The 15,454-nt window shown below is 41.8% G+C and overlaps 1 protein-coding gene across 8 annotated transcripts in view; it reads left to right on the top strand.

Annotated features, from left to right (window-relative positions):
- The window catches only part of DIXDC1 (DIX domain containing 1), a 70,874-nt gene that overhangs the window by 45,769 nt on the left and 9,651 nt on the right, over window positions 1-15,454 (top strand). For all 8 annotated transcript variants that reach the window (XM_026006827.2, XM_026006824.2, XM_072729814.1 and 5 more), the window contains 10 exons: window positions 2,778-2,867; window positions 4,232-4,285; window positions 5,831-5,881; window positions 8,353-8,457; window positions 8,872-8,925; window positions 9,601-9,693; window positions 9,775-9,846; window positions 10,619-10,708; window positions 11,244-11,405; window positions 11,890-11,956. In XM_026006827.2, coding sequence (XP_025862612.1) covers window positions 2,778-2,867; window positions 4,232-4,285; window positions 5,831-5,881; window positions 8,353-8,457; window positions 8,872-8,925; window positions 9,601-9,693; window positions 9,775-9,846; window positions 10,619-10,708; window positions 11,244-11,405; window positions 11,890-11,956 — 838 coding nt within the window. The remainder of the gene's footprint in view (window positions 1-2,777; window positions 2,868-4,231; window positions 4,286-5,830; window positions 5,882-8,352; window positions 8,458-8,871; window positions 8,926-9,600; window positions 9,694-9,774; window positions 9,847-10,618; window positions 10,709-11,243; window positions 11,406-11,889; window positions 11,957-15,454) is intronic.

Here is a 15,454-nt window from a genome sequence, read left to right as displayed (position 1 = left end):
TGAGTCTAGCTAAGGGATTTAGCTCCGTCCTGATGTATTTGCAAGCGGCCGCCAAGCCATAACGATCAGGTAACAGAGGTTTCCCTTAAGCAACAAAGCCCTTCAGTCTTTTCTATACCTTCGTGCCAGCTGGGCAATTCTACCCCAGAGGCCGATTGACCCACTTGACTTGGTTCCTACCTTGAATGACCCCCCCCCACCCCAATCCTCCCATCTCTTTGTGTCTGCCCCTGTTTGGGAGAGCCCCCTTGTAGTGTGCTGGTGACCCTGAAATTGCCTAGGAATATTCCTTTCTGTTTGTGCTGGGAGCTGCACTGCTTCTGAATTGTCAAATATTTATGGATACGTAAACAAAGCCCACATTATGTGAGTGGCTCTGGCAGCCGGCTGGCGGTGGAGGGCGTGCTCCCAGCCAGCCAGCAGCAGGGTGAGGACACAAAGGGTTCCTAAAGAAAAAAGGGGATTGGTACTGTGGAGAAACAGTTTGCATAATGTATGCCCCAGGAGCTGAGAAGGGCTCCAGGAATGTTTACTGCCTAAATGTTCCCAAGGAGAGTTGTTGATTTTTCCCCCGTTTGCTTTGTTTTTTTTTTTTTTTTTTTTTTAATGTCTGCCTTTGAGATCTCTTATCTGCCACTCCATTAAGGACTGGTTTAATTAATGGAATTTTGTGTGTGCGCTGACTTTGGGATTATACCCAACCAGGTCTTTTCCCAGGATGATTTGCATTATATGAACATAGATACCCATCAGTTTTGGCTTTCAGTTTGCCTTGCATTTTTCAGTCTGGAAGAAATCCGATGGCAGATTAGACAGAAAAAGAAGAGATCTGACAGGCAGAAAGTCAGCACCCTAATATTCCCTGCAAACAGTTGTTTTAATTCATAGCCACATGATCACAATGAGAATTCAGTTCCATTATAGAATACAATGGGGCTCACAGCATCCACTGGGCTTCTTAACTCTTTCAGTGATGAGCGTGTTGCCTGCTAAGCCACATCCAGAATTTCTGATTTATTAGTATATGCCTCAGTTAGAGCTGCTGACACTTTACCATTAGAGTTAGTATTTCTGTGAGGTTGCTCTTCCATAGCTCCCTGTGGCCCCGTCTTCTTATACTTCTTGTCACACTCCATGGGACAACCAAACTCATTTGATTTGCTAATATTTTATTATTAGTTAGCGCTTGTTAGATCAGCCAGCGGCTGGATTTTAAACAGTTTTTATATACCAGCATCCCTGGGTGGCTCAGCAGTTTGGTGCCTGCCCTCAGCTCAGGGTGTGATCCTGGAGTCCCAGATCGAGTCCTACATCAGGCTTCCTGCATGGAGCCTGCTTCTCCTCTGTCTGTGTCTCTGCCTCTCTCTGTGTGTGTGTGTGTGTGTCTCATGAATAAATAGATAAAATGTTAAAAAAAAAAAAGAGAGAGAGAGAGAGGAAGAAATAGAAGTTAACCTCTGTAATCCTGGATTGAATTGAGACAGAATTGAAATATAAACTGGGGACACACTCTTAAATCTTTCACTGAGCCAATAGGTCTCATAATACCTACCTGCACGAGCAGTTCCAAGTTTTTGAGTACTGAAGAATACAGTTTTGGGGCCTTCTTAGGAATAAGATTACAGATTATGAGTACAGTTGATCTTTGAAGAACTGGGGTAGGGATTGGGGTTAGGGGCACCAATTCTCTCTGCACAGTCAAAAATCTGTGTATACCTTTTGGCGCCCCTAAAACTTAACTATTAATAGCTTACTATTGACCATAAGCTTTATTGATAACATAAACAGTTAATTAACACTTATTTTGATTGTTATATGTATTATATACCATGTTCTTAAAGTAAGCTAGAAAATAGAAAATTTTAAGATCATAAGGAAGAGGGATCCCTGGGTGGCGCAGAGGTTTAGCGCCTGCCTTTGGCCCAGGGCGCGATCCTGGAGACCCGGGATCGAATCCCACGTCGGGCTCTTGGTGCATGGAGCCTGCTTCTCCCTCTGCCTGTGTCTCTGCCTCTCTCTCTTTCTCTCTGTGTGACTATCATAAATAAATAAAATTAAAAAAAAAATGATCATAAGGAAGAGAAAATATACTTGCAGTACTGTACTGCATTTTGTAAAAAAAAAAAAAAAAAAAAAAAAAAAAAAGGATACAGGTTGCCCAAGGGAGTGAAAATGGAGAGTTATTAAAACTAACAAAAATCCAACAAACCCAAGTTAGTGCTTTAAATGTATTTTTTAAGGTGTTTTTTTTTTTTTTTTTTTTTTACCTTTTAGTAATCTGTACACCTAACATGGGGCTCCAGTATACAACCCTGAGATCAGTAGTCTCATGCTCTACTGTCTGAGCCAGCCAGGCACCCCAAGTGTATTTTAAATAATTCATTATAATTAACTTTTCTAAGAAAGGATAATTCTTACTGCTTTTAGTTCCCTTTCCAGTTGGTAGAATTTAGTTTGAGCAGCTGTGGTTTGAAATGTAACTTCTGAGCAGAAAGTTTTAGGTTTTTGAGCATTTACTGGGGCCAAGGAGCCTCAGAGCAGAGGATTTAGGTGCATCCAGAGAGATGAAAGGGTCCTAAGCACGGGCCTGACAAAAAGAACTCCTGATAGACCGAACATGAAAAATTGGAGGTATCTAAGGACCAGAAATTACCTAATTTCTCCAGAAATTAGGAGATTTTGAGAGGAAGCTCAGTTGTGATTTCAAATTGGAATAAGCTCACCAGGCTCAACTCTGGACTCTGTCAGGTTTTTTTTCTGCTTTTGTGGTTATTTAGGCCTTACTGCTCAATGGATCCTTACCCGAAGACGAACAGGAGAGGCCCTTGGCCCTCTGTGAACCAGGAGTCAATCCTGAGGAGCAACTGGTGAGTTTCTTCTTTTGTGACTGGGCACCAGATAATCTGGTTTATGTATTTGTTTGCTTTTAGCTTTTGACTCTGTTGTCCTCACCTAGAAATGTTCTCTTCCCTGACTCCAACCCTCCTGATTTTCCTCATATGTTTTTGACTACTTTTCCTTCCATCTTCCCTCCCTCATTCATCAACAAATAGTTAGTGAGTGCTGACTGTGTACAGGCACGGTTTCAGGGTGCTGGAGATACGACGATGACACAGAAGACCTAAGAAGACCTAAGACCCCAGCCTCACAGAGTTTACATTCAGGTTCCCTCTCTTTTTTTCAGCCTGTGCCTGAAATGCTGGTGTTCCTCGTAGTTCCCCCCAGGGCCCCTGCTGTCTTATACACTCACCTGAGCAGCATTATCTGCCTCCACTTCGCTCACTTCCCGCCTGACCCAGTGTTGCTTACCAAATACTGATTTCTAGCTCAGCCCTCTCTGTGAAGTAGATTTGTATGTGCAGCATGTAACCCTCTGCTGATCACCTCCTCTTATATGTCCCATAAGCATCTCAGTTCAGTGAGTCCTAGAGTAAACAGTTTTTGTCTCCCCAACTCCAAAACTACTTGTCCCTTTGGATTCTGTTTCTGATCGCTCTCCATCCACCCAGATGCCCAAAACAGACATCTGAATATCATCCTCCAATCCTTCTGGCCTTTCCCTCTGTATCCAGTTGGTCACCCAGCTCTGTCAGTTCACTCTTTAAATATTTCCATCCATTTCTCTCCATTCTTACAGCTTCTACCTTAATTCTGGCCTCCTTCCAACATTCTAGCAGCCTTCCAGCTGGTTTTCCTGATTCCTCTCCTGTCCTCCTCCAATTCATTTCTATAAAATAGCAGGATACCTGGGTGGCTCAGCAGTTAAGTGTCTGCCTTCGGCTCAGAGCATGATCCTGGAGTCTCCAGATTGAGTCCCACATCAGGCTCCCTGCATGGAGCCTGCTTCTCCCTCTGCCTGTGTCTCTGCCTTTCTCTCTCTCTCTCTCTCTCTCTCTGCCTGTCTCTCATGAATAAGTAAGTAAAATCTTTTAAAAAGAATAGCAACAATAATTTACCTCCAATGCAAACTTCATTTCATCATCTCTTTGCCTTTTCTCCCGACTCCCCATCCCCTATACACACACACTTATCTAAACTTCATCCATGGTCTTTTCCTGGCATTGCCCTGTGTGTGTGCTTCCACCAGAGGAGAGGAACTGCTTCTTCATCTTCTCTGTCCTCATAGCACAGGGCTAGCATTGAAAAGGTGCTAAGTAAATATTCATTGAATGAATGACCTCTGAATTTCATGGCCTAGCTACATAGCTACCTCTTTTTGCCTTATATTTAGATTATAATCCAAAGTCGTCTGGATCAGAGTATGGAGGAGAATCAGGACCTAAAGGTATGTCAGAACATGTGGCTTTTTCCCTTTGAAAAAAAATTATTACACACCATCAAAATGGTAATGGGTATAGGGAAGGGATACAGATTTGGGACTTCAGCTGTGTCTGTTTTATTTCTTGAATTTGAAAAAGAGAGACATGTCCTGAATATGGCAAAAATATAATGTCTTTTCAGTCTTGGGGGTGAATAATAGGTATTTATGTCACTGGTTCTACCTTTATGTTTTAAATATTTTATAATCTTTCATTTTAAATTAAAAATGTGTCTAATATGATATGGTATTTTTAATTTTTATTTGTTTTTGGTTTTTTTTTGTTTATTCATTTGAGAAAGAATGTGTGTGAATAAGAGAGCATGAGGTAGGGGAGGGGCAGTGGGCAAGGGAAAGGCAGGCTCCCCACTGAACAGGGAGCTCAATCCTAGGACCCTGGGATCATGACCTGAGTCAAAGGCAGTTGCTTAGCCAACTGAGCCACCTAGTTGCCCCTAGTATGATCTTTTAAAAATAATTTTCTATAATTTATAATATATTGCTTTCAGGTATACAACATATTGATTTGATATATGTATATGTTATGAAATGATCACCACTATAAGTCTAGCTAACATCTATCACCACACATAATTCCACATTTTTTTCTTTTAATGAGAACTTTTAACATTTACCATCTCATCAACTTTCAAATACACGATGCATTTTATTAACTACAGTCCACTATGGTCATTTATAATGATTTCTTCCCAGAATGCTCATAGTTCAGTGGGTTTTGACTTTTTTGGAGTCATAGATATATGACTAATGCCATTAACTGCCTCCCCAGGAATATGCATGGGTGCGTGCATACACACTCCCTGACTTGAATTTTTAATAGAGTAACTTTGGAGCTCATCTGTGGAGCCCATGTGAAGAATCCCCATTTTAGATATGTTAATTCCAAACTCTTGATGTGATGCAGTAGGAAAAGAAGAGAGAGCAGGGTCTGGGGTATGGATGTTCCTCTCCTAAAATCTTTCCTAGTGACAAGTATATACATATATTTAATCTATTATAAGGTATGGGTAATTAGTATTTCATTATTGGACTAAATGTGTTTTTGTTTGGTTTATAAAGAATAATGCCCACTTGGAGAATCTGAAGCACTCTAACCCTTTGCTGAACAAATGAAATTGGGGATAGGCATATTAAGATATGATTGTATGTTTCAGTAAGGGAGTCTTAGATTTTTATGATTAAGTTTTCCTGTCAGGGAACCATGCTAAATGTAGGAATAAGAGTCTGTGGGAATGTGGGTATCTTCTTCCTTGGCAAGACTCTTCTCTACCTGCATTTGAGCCTGGGTAGCATAGGGAAGAATGGGATGGATCTTGTGTCTGTCTCTGTGAGTCAGGCTTTACAGTTTACTGGACCAGACCTGCTCTCTGCCTCAGGGTTAAGTTTTCATGGAATGGTTATCTGAGTTTTGTGTTCTTACTGACAGAATGAGGTAATGCTTCTGAAGCAACCCAGACGCAACCATCTGATCTAACTATATTTGGTTTGCAGAAGGAGCTACTGAAATGTAAACAAGAAGCCAGAAACTTACAGGGGATAAAGGTAAAAAGGAAGACATTTAACCCCTTAAATAAACTCCACATGGTAAAGCTGTCTACACTGCTAAGCGTGGGTGGTAGGAGGCTAGTTGGGCCTGGGGTTTTGTATATATTTGCTGGAGCTGTGAACAGGCTGTGTGATATTAGAAAGTGCTTTGTGGATGGGAATTGTGACATGTTGAGGAAAATACCTGTGTTTTGCTGAGACTTATTTCTGGTGGTTATGACTCAGAGTGCTGTCGCTTCCCTCCGTGTCACCCTGGTGGTTTTTATGTGTAAAAACAAACAATTTTTTAGTTTTCTTCTGTTCTAAAGAATGTCCTCTTAAACATTGTAATTTACTCCATTTTTGAGGAGTTAATAATATTAAATGGCTTGAAGTGAAGTAGGTGTAAAAATATAATCCTTGAAGAGTCTGTCTTCCAGCCTTGCCCACTTCCCTGCTCAGTCACCTAGTTCTCTTTCTTTGAGGCAACTTAACAGTCATTTTTTTCTAAGATTTTATTTATTTATTCATGAGAGACACAGAAAGAGAGAGGCAGAAACATAGGCAGAGGGAGAGGCAGGCTCCATACAAGGAGCCTGATGTGGGACTTGATCCTGGTACTCCAGGATCACTCCCTGAGCCGAAGGCAGACACACTTAACTGCTGTGACACCCAGGCGTCCCAACTGATCAGTTATCAATAAACACATATGTATATAATTTTTCCCCAATGATAGTGTACTATACTATGTATATATGCAGCTTGACACGTTGCTCCTTTTTTCACTTAGTAGCATATCCTAGAGATTATTTTATTTCAGTACATAAAGACCTTTCTAGATCTTTTTCTATGGCTGCACAGTATGCCAGTGTATGTTTATATGATAATCAGTTCCTACTGATGGTCTTTTAGGTTATTCCCAGTCTTTTGCTAACACAAACAGTGATCTAGCAAACAGCCTGGAATATATGTTGTTTCACACAAGTGGGATTGTATCTGCTGAATAAACACCTAGAAGCCTGGAAGGATGTTCTTAAGCTACTGCTTTTCCCCCTCTTCCCCACACTCCCATTCATGGGCTAGACTGGAGGGTAGCTCAGCAGCGTTTGTCAGAGTATATTTTGTAGCCTTAATCCTTTGAGATACTTCGGAAAACAAGTATGCTCAAGTAAGTTTGAGAAATGCCCTGTAGGCCGGAAAAGTCCCAGTGAGTAACACCATACAAAGAACCTAAGAAAGTCTGCCATAAGAAGATTGGCCTAAAAAAAAGTTTGGAATTATTAACTACAGAAGTACCTTTTTTCCCATGCAACACTTACTAACACTTTGGGAAAAGTTCTTCTGAACTGCTGACGCCAGGGGCATCTTGGATGGCCTTTGCCATGTAGTGTCGTGGCTGACAGCATACTTAAGAATGGGCTCTCAATTTCGCCAGAGCCGCACTGTTTCTTTGCAGTCTGTAAAGAGAGAAGAGTCAGGGCAAATACACTGCAGTGCAGTTCCAATCCATTATTTCCATTTGAGGTTGCCATGGTTGGAGAAATGTGTTATAGATGACTCCTTTAAGTGTGTACAACCCACAGTTCTTCCTCATGGTAGGAACCAAGAGGGTCCAAGCTGAGAAAGATTCTCTAAAGCTGGTAAGATTGTAGGATACTGGGAAAGAAACCCATCAGCCCAAGAAGAGGTTGTTTTTTTTTTAATATTTTATTTATTTATTTATTCATGAGAGACACAGAAAGAGGGAGAAGCAGGTTCCTCACAGGGAGCCGATTATGGGACTCAATCCCTGGACCTGGGATCACGCCCTGAGCCAAAGGCAGGCACTCCGCCACTGAGCCACCCAGGCGACCCCCAAGAAGAGTTCTAAGCGTGGAAATACAATCCAGGTCCTGATCCAGACAAGACATTGGAAGGCAATGGGAGGAGGGCAGGAGCAGTGCTCTGAAAGTGGGAGTGATTCCAGGGATTCTATATCAACAGGGTAGCAGGCAGCTCTAGGGCCTGGCTCTCTAGCAGATGGGGATTTGGCAGAGAAGGAGGAGGATAAAGAGCTCATCTAGATTCAGTATTTATATGCCCAGAATACAGATGAAAAAGCCAGGGTGGGAGGAAGGAGAGAACATTGTCCGTGGTCAGTGTCATCAAGGTAAGTGTAGACTTGTAATTTGAATCTGGGTCTGTTGGATCCCAAAGGCCACTGATTCTCTGGAGCATCATGCTGTCAGGAATTCAGTGGAGGAGAGGGGTGAGGAAAAGGTGGAGGAAAAATCAGGTTACAGTCAGCTAGGTGTAGGACGATGGGTAGGATTGTCCTTTAACTGCTAAAATCCTGGAGGGGACAGAAAAGTCCCTGCTCCTTGTACTCTCTTTGTCTCCCAGTCTGCCCGAACTAATGCTGGATGTTGCAGCAAGGGGTTTAAAACTTTCAGTAATAACTGGCTAATTGATTAACTGGGACCACAGTGACGAGTGTGCATTTTCCCCAGGATGCCTTGCAGCAGAGGTTAACGCAGCAGGACACATCTGTTCTTCAGCTCAAACAAGAACTGCTGAGAGCAAACATGGACAAAGATGAACTGCACAACCAGAATGTGAGCTACGTGAATGAACTCTGCCTTCGTTAAGCCCCAGGAACTACCTGTTAGATCTGCCGGCCTTATCTCCCTGACCTTATTTCTGAGATGCCAGCCCTTGGTGTCTGCAATTACTTCTACGTCCTGTTAGAGTCATCTCTGCTTCTGGCTGAAAGCCCATACCACACTGGCCTTGAGCCTTCAACTTTGAGGACACTGAGACAGAGGCAGAACTGTGGTTTGATAGTTTATCTTACTAAAGACATGGAGAGCAGCCACAGAGCAGCTGTGTGTCTTCACCATGACTGTGCCATCTCTGTGCTGTGTCCTCTCATGGCCAACATCAGCTCTGGCTACTGAGTAGCTGGTCTTCTACTAGGGTAGGCAGATGACACTTCTGTGCCAGTTAATTCTTTCTCTTCCTTCTTGCAGGTGGACTTACAGAGGAAGCTAGATGAGAGGAACCGCCTCTTGGGAGAATATAAGGTAAGAATGTTGGGCAGCCCCGGTGGTGCAGCGGTTTGGTGCCTCCTGTAGCCTGGGGTGTGATCCTGGAGACCAGGGATCGAGTCCCACATTGGGCTTCCTGCATGGAGCCTGCTTCTCCCTCTGCCTGTGTCTCTGCCTTTCTCTCTCTCTCTCTCTCTCTCTCTCTCTGAATAAATAAATAAATCTTTAAAAAAATTATTAAAAAAAGAATGTTTATCAGTTTGCCGATGATTTCCATTTGACCTTTTTCAAACAGTCGATTGTTGCTGTTGTTCAAAGAGATCTTAAGTACTCTGTTCTCATGGCTGCTTTCTGCAAGGAAATCTTTGTTCCTTTGATTCAGTCACCCTGAAGAACAGATAGCAAATCTAAGAGTAGGAGCATAGAACTAGTTGTCTGGAAACTTCAGTCTCAACCTTTCTTTCTATCTAGCATGCATGGTATATAGTGATCCTCCTACAAAAGGTAGTTCCCTTCCTCCTTACTTTTCCAAGGATCCTTTGTACTGTGTGAGATTACTATGGTGTATAATGGCTTCCAGTGTGGCTTGAGGAAAGGACTGTTCCCCCGGAGGCTCTCCTTTGCTCAATTGGAACTTGCATGGCCCATGGTGAACTGCTGCTTAGTGTGCTTGGCTCTGCCACACATCTGAAAGCTTGTTCTCTGTTGCAGAAAGAGCTGGGGCAGAAGGAGCGCCTCCTTCAGCAGCACCAGGTCAAGCTGGAGGAAGCACTCCGGAAACTCTCTGAGGCCAGTTACCAGCAGGTGGGAAAATAGTCACCCACTGGCTTCCTGCCCCTCCAGCCTGAAGACCTCCTTTTCTGATATAGTGTCTTATATTTGCAGGTGGATCTTGAGCGGGAGTTAGAACAGAAAGATGTCCTGTTGGCTCACTGTATGAAAAGAGAGGCTGATGAGGTAACTTACAACTTGGGGTCCCTCTCCCATATCTGCGGGGTCGCAGAGGCTACTTGATGAGGGGGTTAAGAGTACAGATTCCAGGGCCTGGCTGGCTTAGTTAGAAGAATATGTGCCTCTTGATCTCAAGGTCTTGGGTTCGAGCCCCATGTGGGGTGTAGAGGTTATTTAAATAAAGAAAACTTAAAAAAAAGAGTGCAGGTTCCAGGCAAGGAAAATCTGGTTTGATATTCCAGTTTTTCATATACTTTTTACCATTATGTGACCTCAATTTGCTTAACTTCTGAGCCTTAGAAATAAGACTTATTGGGAGAAAAAAAAAGAAGACTCATCTGAAAAAAAAAATGACCCATCTGGAAAATGGACAGTCTTGGTAGATCCACTTGGCTCAGAGTCAGGCTCACAAAATAGTACTCCTGATTCTTATTTTTTTCTTACTGGAGCGAAGTCAGGAGCTGCTAGAGCAGCATTCTCAGACCCTCTAGTGGCCAGGCTGAGGCTGGGTTGGGGGTCTCCAGGCTGAGGCTTCCGTTTTGCTCATTTTTTATTCAACAGTGCCAACCATGTATCAAGTCCTGGGGTTACAACGATGAACAAAAGGAGAAAAAAAGTCTTTATACTCATGAGGCTTACAATCTAATTGAGAGAGGCATGAACAAATACACAGTGACATACTATGTCAGGAAGTGATAAGTATAAATAAGAAAAATAAGACAGGACATGTTGATTTGGAATTCTCCCTTATAACAAGCATCACTTCTTGCTGCTATAGGTGACCAACTACAACAGTCACAACTCTCAAAGCAATGGTTTTCTCCTTCCAGTGGCAGGAAAAGGAGCTGCTTCAATCACTCACAAAGGGGTAGGTTCTTAGGATTTGCATGCAGACCTCCACTTCCAGCTAAAACCAGAAGAGGAGCCTAGCCACTGCCAGGGCCCCAGGCCTTTTGAACCCCAGTTTCCTAGTTCTTGCATTTCTGTTGAGCATGTAAAGATGTGAAGCACTTGCTATCCAAAATTAATAATTAGTGGGCAAACAGTAGGCCCACTTCTGTGAAGGAAGATTTCTTATCACTCATACCTCCTCCCTTGAAAATAAAAGACTGGGGATGCTTGGGGTGCTCAGTGGTTGAGTGTCTGCCTTTGACTCAGGTAATGATCCCCGGGTCCTGGGATTAAGTCCCACATTGGGCTCCCTACAGGGAGTCTGCTTTTCCCTCTGCCTACGTCTCTGCCTCTCTCTGTATGTCTCTCATGAATAAATGAATAAAATCTTAAAGAAAAGAAAAGACCAATCCTGGTAATCTCTATCCTGTACCATCATAAGGCCAGCACTTGGGATGTGGTTAACAGTGGGGCACTGCGCCAGGTCAGCAGCACCTCCTTTCTGCTCACAGACCAGTGATCTGCAGCTTGTTCGTGATGCACTCCGCAGCCTCCGCAACAGCTTCAGTGGCCACGACCCTCAGCACCACACCATCGACAGCCTGGAGCAGGGCATCTCCAGCCTGATGGAGCGCTTGCATGCCATGGAGACCCAGAAGAAACAAGACAGAAGGGTAATCCTCTTCCTGTGTTGTTTCTCTTAGGCAAGCACCCAAAGAACTTAGTTTTATCAAGTTTAGTTTAGATGAAGGCCATGCTAAAAGATGGGAAGACCCTGTGGAAGGTTGTGGTTGCCTTTCTCTTTGGTTTTCCTCTAAGTGGAGCTAACTCTTCATCAGGATGAGAGTTCGTGATAACTCTTGCTCCACAGAAATTGTGGTTCTTGACCACACAGGGTCTCTCTTTATTGCTTATTCTGCTTCCACTTCTCCCCTGAATGAGCTTGACATCAGATGTGGAAATATATGGGAAAATGCACTGGAAACTAGAAAGCCTTTTATGAATGGACATCATTATTGTTAGGATAAATTGTTTAGCTTTATATACTGTGGAAGATGTGGTAGAAAAGTATGTATTTCAGGTATACTTTTATGATTTAAATTTCTCGGATAAATTCTCCTGCTGATCCTAACTGAGCATTTTTGTGTGGCTCCTCAGGTTCGGGGCAAGTCACCCAGAAGTCAAGCAGGTAGTGAATACCGGGAGTCCTGGCCCCCTAATTCAAGTAAGTACTCATTATTGCGCAGTAAGGACTCCTAGCATATTAGATCAGAGATTTAGTATTTTTCTTGGTACTAACATTTTGAGAGTAAAATTTTTCTTGTGGTGCTTCACTCTGTTGTTTCTCTAGTTAATACTTAAATCAGGTTACTTCTAGGACTATGAAAACACATACGGTTGTCATCACCACCATCACTGCAAGTACACATTTAACCACATGCAGGATGTTGCGGACTCAAGCTAAAATATCTTTGGAAAATACACAGTATCAAAACGTTTACACTAACCACAGAAAAATATAAAACAACAAAAACACACACAAACCATCCTGCAGCCCCAAAAAGCACAGAAAATTTCCAGTTCTTCCTAATGGCAAGTTTAATTCTTAGGGGATTTTCCTTAAAAGCTGGTGCTGAGGTCTTTTTCAGTTTGAGTCCTTTTTTTTTTTTTTTTTTAATTTTTATTTATTTATGATAGTCACAGAGAGAGAGAGAGGCAGAGACATAGGCAGAAGGAGAAGCAGGCTCCATGCACCAGGAGCCCGATGTGGGATTCGATCCTGGGTCTCCAGGATCGCGCCCTGGGCCAAAGGCAGGCGCCAAACCACTGCGCCACCCAGGGATCCCATCAGTTTGAGTCCTGAGAAAGATTTGCACCTCCTAGTGGCCACACCTAAGAAGTCATTTAACTTGTTCTGTGACCTCTCCTTTAATTTCTTTCCCTGTTCCTTCAAACATGCTGGAAACTTACTACCCTGCCTGGTAATTTCTCTTTTATTGTGTGTGTTATCTTTTGCTTTAATAATGTTGACATTTTCTCATCTTTTATAGTTTACCCAGTCCTAATCTAAAAGTACATAGTAATCTAGAAAAAAACAAATAGTAAAAAGCTGACTGTAACAAGTTTTATAGAGTTTTGAAAACTACATTAATAAACAAAACCTAGGGGTGCCTGGGTGGCTCGTTGGTTAAGCATCTGCCTTTGGGGGTCATGATCCGGGGCCCTGGGACTGAGTCCTGTGTCGGGCTCCCTGCTCAGCAGAGAGCCTGCTTTTCCCTCTGTACCCACTCCTGCTTGTTCTCACTCTGTCAAATATTTTAGTATACTTCCAAATATTTAGACTTACCTACATTGGCAGTTTATATTAACCTAAAGAAAGTACTAAAGGGGATGGCAATAAAATAAAAAGGCTCTCGAGAAAACAGAAGTGACTATTTCAAAACTAATGTAATTTGTTATATTAGTGCTGCCAAAGCAAGCACTGTCTCTGTCAAATAAATAAAATCTTAAAAAAAAAACCTAAAGTAAGATACTTAAGATATAAGATACTTAAGATATTGGCACAATTTGAAAGGTAAAATGTTTTTTTGCAGGGTAAATAAAATAATATATATGTCACCAGATACCTTTTCTTCTTGAATGAGGGATTTACACTGGGAACAAAACAAATTATATTAGTACCAGAATTAGTTTCAATTTCTTTTTCTAGCATTGTTTTGAAATAGTTACTTCTGTTTTCTCGAGAGGCTTTTTATTTTATTGCCATCCCCTTTAGTACTTTCTTTAGGTTAATATAAACTGCCAATATAGGTAAGTCTAAATATTTGGAAATTCTTCTTTAAAAGTCTAATAAATTCCTCACTTTTGTGTATTTGCAGTACTTATCCCGAATACTGCAAATAAATTCATTGCTGCTTGTAAATTCACAAATGATATACAAGGTCTCTTCTCTGAAAACAAAAACTTGTGTAACTCGCTAGCCCTCTACCTACTGACTCTTCTCTCTCATTCCCCTGCATCAGACATTGAAAGAATAGTCTATACTTGTTCGTTTTCCTTCCTTTCTTCGCATTCACTACTCTAGCTACCAGCCGACTGTTACTCATCTAATCCACATGTTCTTTTTGTTGGATCACTGTTGACTTTCTTGTTCCTTAATCAAAGTGGTTACTTTTCAAAACTCGTCTTCCATTGACTTTTCAGAAGCACTTACTGCTCTTACAAAGTTTCCTTCTGTATACATTCTTCCTCTTTAACTTGAGTACCAACCAGTTATTCATTCAACAAATATTTATCGAGAGTCTAGTGAACTAGACACATTCTCCTCTTCTCCGTCGAACCCTTGAATGTTGATGTGTCCTGAGATCCATGGGGATCTAGACCTGGCCTTTTCATATTTTCTTCAGGTGATCCCTTCCACTCCCACAGCTTAAACTACTCTTATGTGCTGATTATTTTTAAACTTTAATCTCTAACCCCAGCCCTTTTCTGAGCTTCAGGGCTCTATTTCTGAATAACAGCTAGATATCTCCTTGTAGGTAGAAAGGTACTTCAAACTTTGTGTCTAAAACTGGACACGAGGGATCCCTGGGTGGCGCAGCGGTTTGGTGCCTGCCTTTGGCCCAGGGCGCGATCCTGGAGACCCGGGATCGAATCCCACATCGGGCTCCCGGTGCATGGAGCCTGCTTCTCCCTCTGCCTGTGTCTCTGCCTCTCTCTGTGACTATCATAAATAAATTAAAAAATTAAAAAAAAATAAAACTGGACACGAAATAAGGGAAAATATGTAGTATGAAATCAAACAGATCTGAAGTGCAGTTTTGGCTCTCAGCAGAGTATATGATCATGAGCAAGGCTGTTAATATCAGTGAATTTTAGTTTCCTTGTTCATGAAATGGAGATAATTTTGAAGGATTATGAGCATTAAGTGAAATATTATATGCAAATAATATGTTATAGTGTTTGGCATAGGATAGGTGCAAGGCAAATGTTAATAGCCTCAAAATAACTTCCAGTTATTCCCCTCTGGCTATGCCCTGTCTTTCTACTTTTCATCACAGCCAAATCTCCTGAAAGAGTAATCTTTCTGAATCTACTTCTTTTCTTGCCTTTTACTCTTAAGGGAAAGCAGTATTTATTATTTCAGATTTTAAAAGTAATACAGTAGGCACCTGAATGACTCAGTCTGTTAAGCATCTGCCTTTGGCTCAGGTCATGATGTCAGGGTCCTGGGATTGGCTCTCTGCTCAGTGGGGAGTCTCCCTCTCCCTCTCCCTCGGCTCTGCCCCTGCTCCTCACACTCTCTTGCTCTCACTCTCTCTCAAATACATAAAAATAAAATCTTTTTTAAAAAAAACCTTTAAAAGTAATACAGTAGATTACTGGAATAGAATGGAAAGTTCAGATAAAACCTATATATCTGTAGTCATTTGACCAGCAAGTAGTCTCTTCAACAGATGGTGCTGGACAACTGGATATCCACATGCAAAAGATAGAGATAGGCCCTTACCTCACACCATGTACAAAAATTAAAAATAAATCACTGATGTAAATATAAGAGCTAAAGGTATAAATCTCTTAGAAGAAAACACAGGGAAAATATTCATGACCTTAGATTCTCAGCATCAAAAGAAAAACAAAACAACAAAGTGTGAGCAACAAAAGAAAATAGGGAAATTGGGACTTCATCAAAATTAAAAACATTTTTGCATCAAAGGACACT

Source organism: Vulpes vulpes, chromosome 12 (genome assembly GCF_048418805.1).
Source record: "Vulpes vulpes isolate BD-2025 chromosome 12, VulVul3, whole genome shotgun sequence".
NCBI classification, from domain to species: Eukaryota; Metazoa; Chordata; class Mammalia; order Carnivora; family Canidae; genus Vulpes; species Vulpes vulpes.
This window is presented reverse-complemented; position numbering and strand designations above follow the sequence as displayed.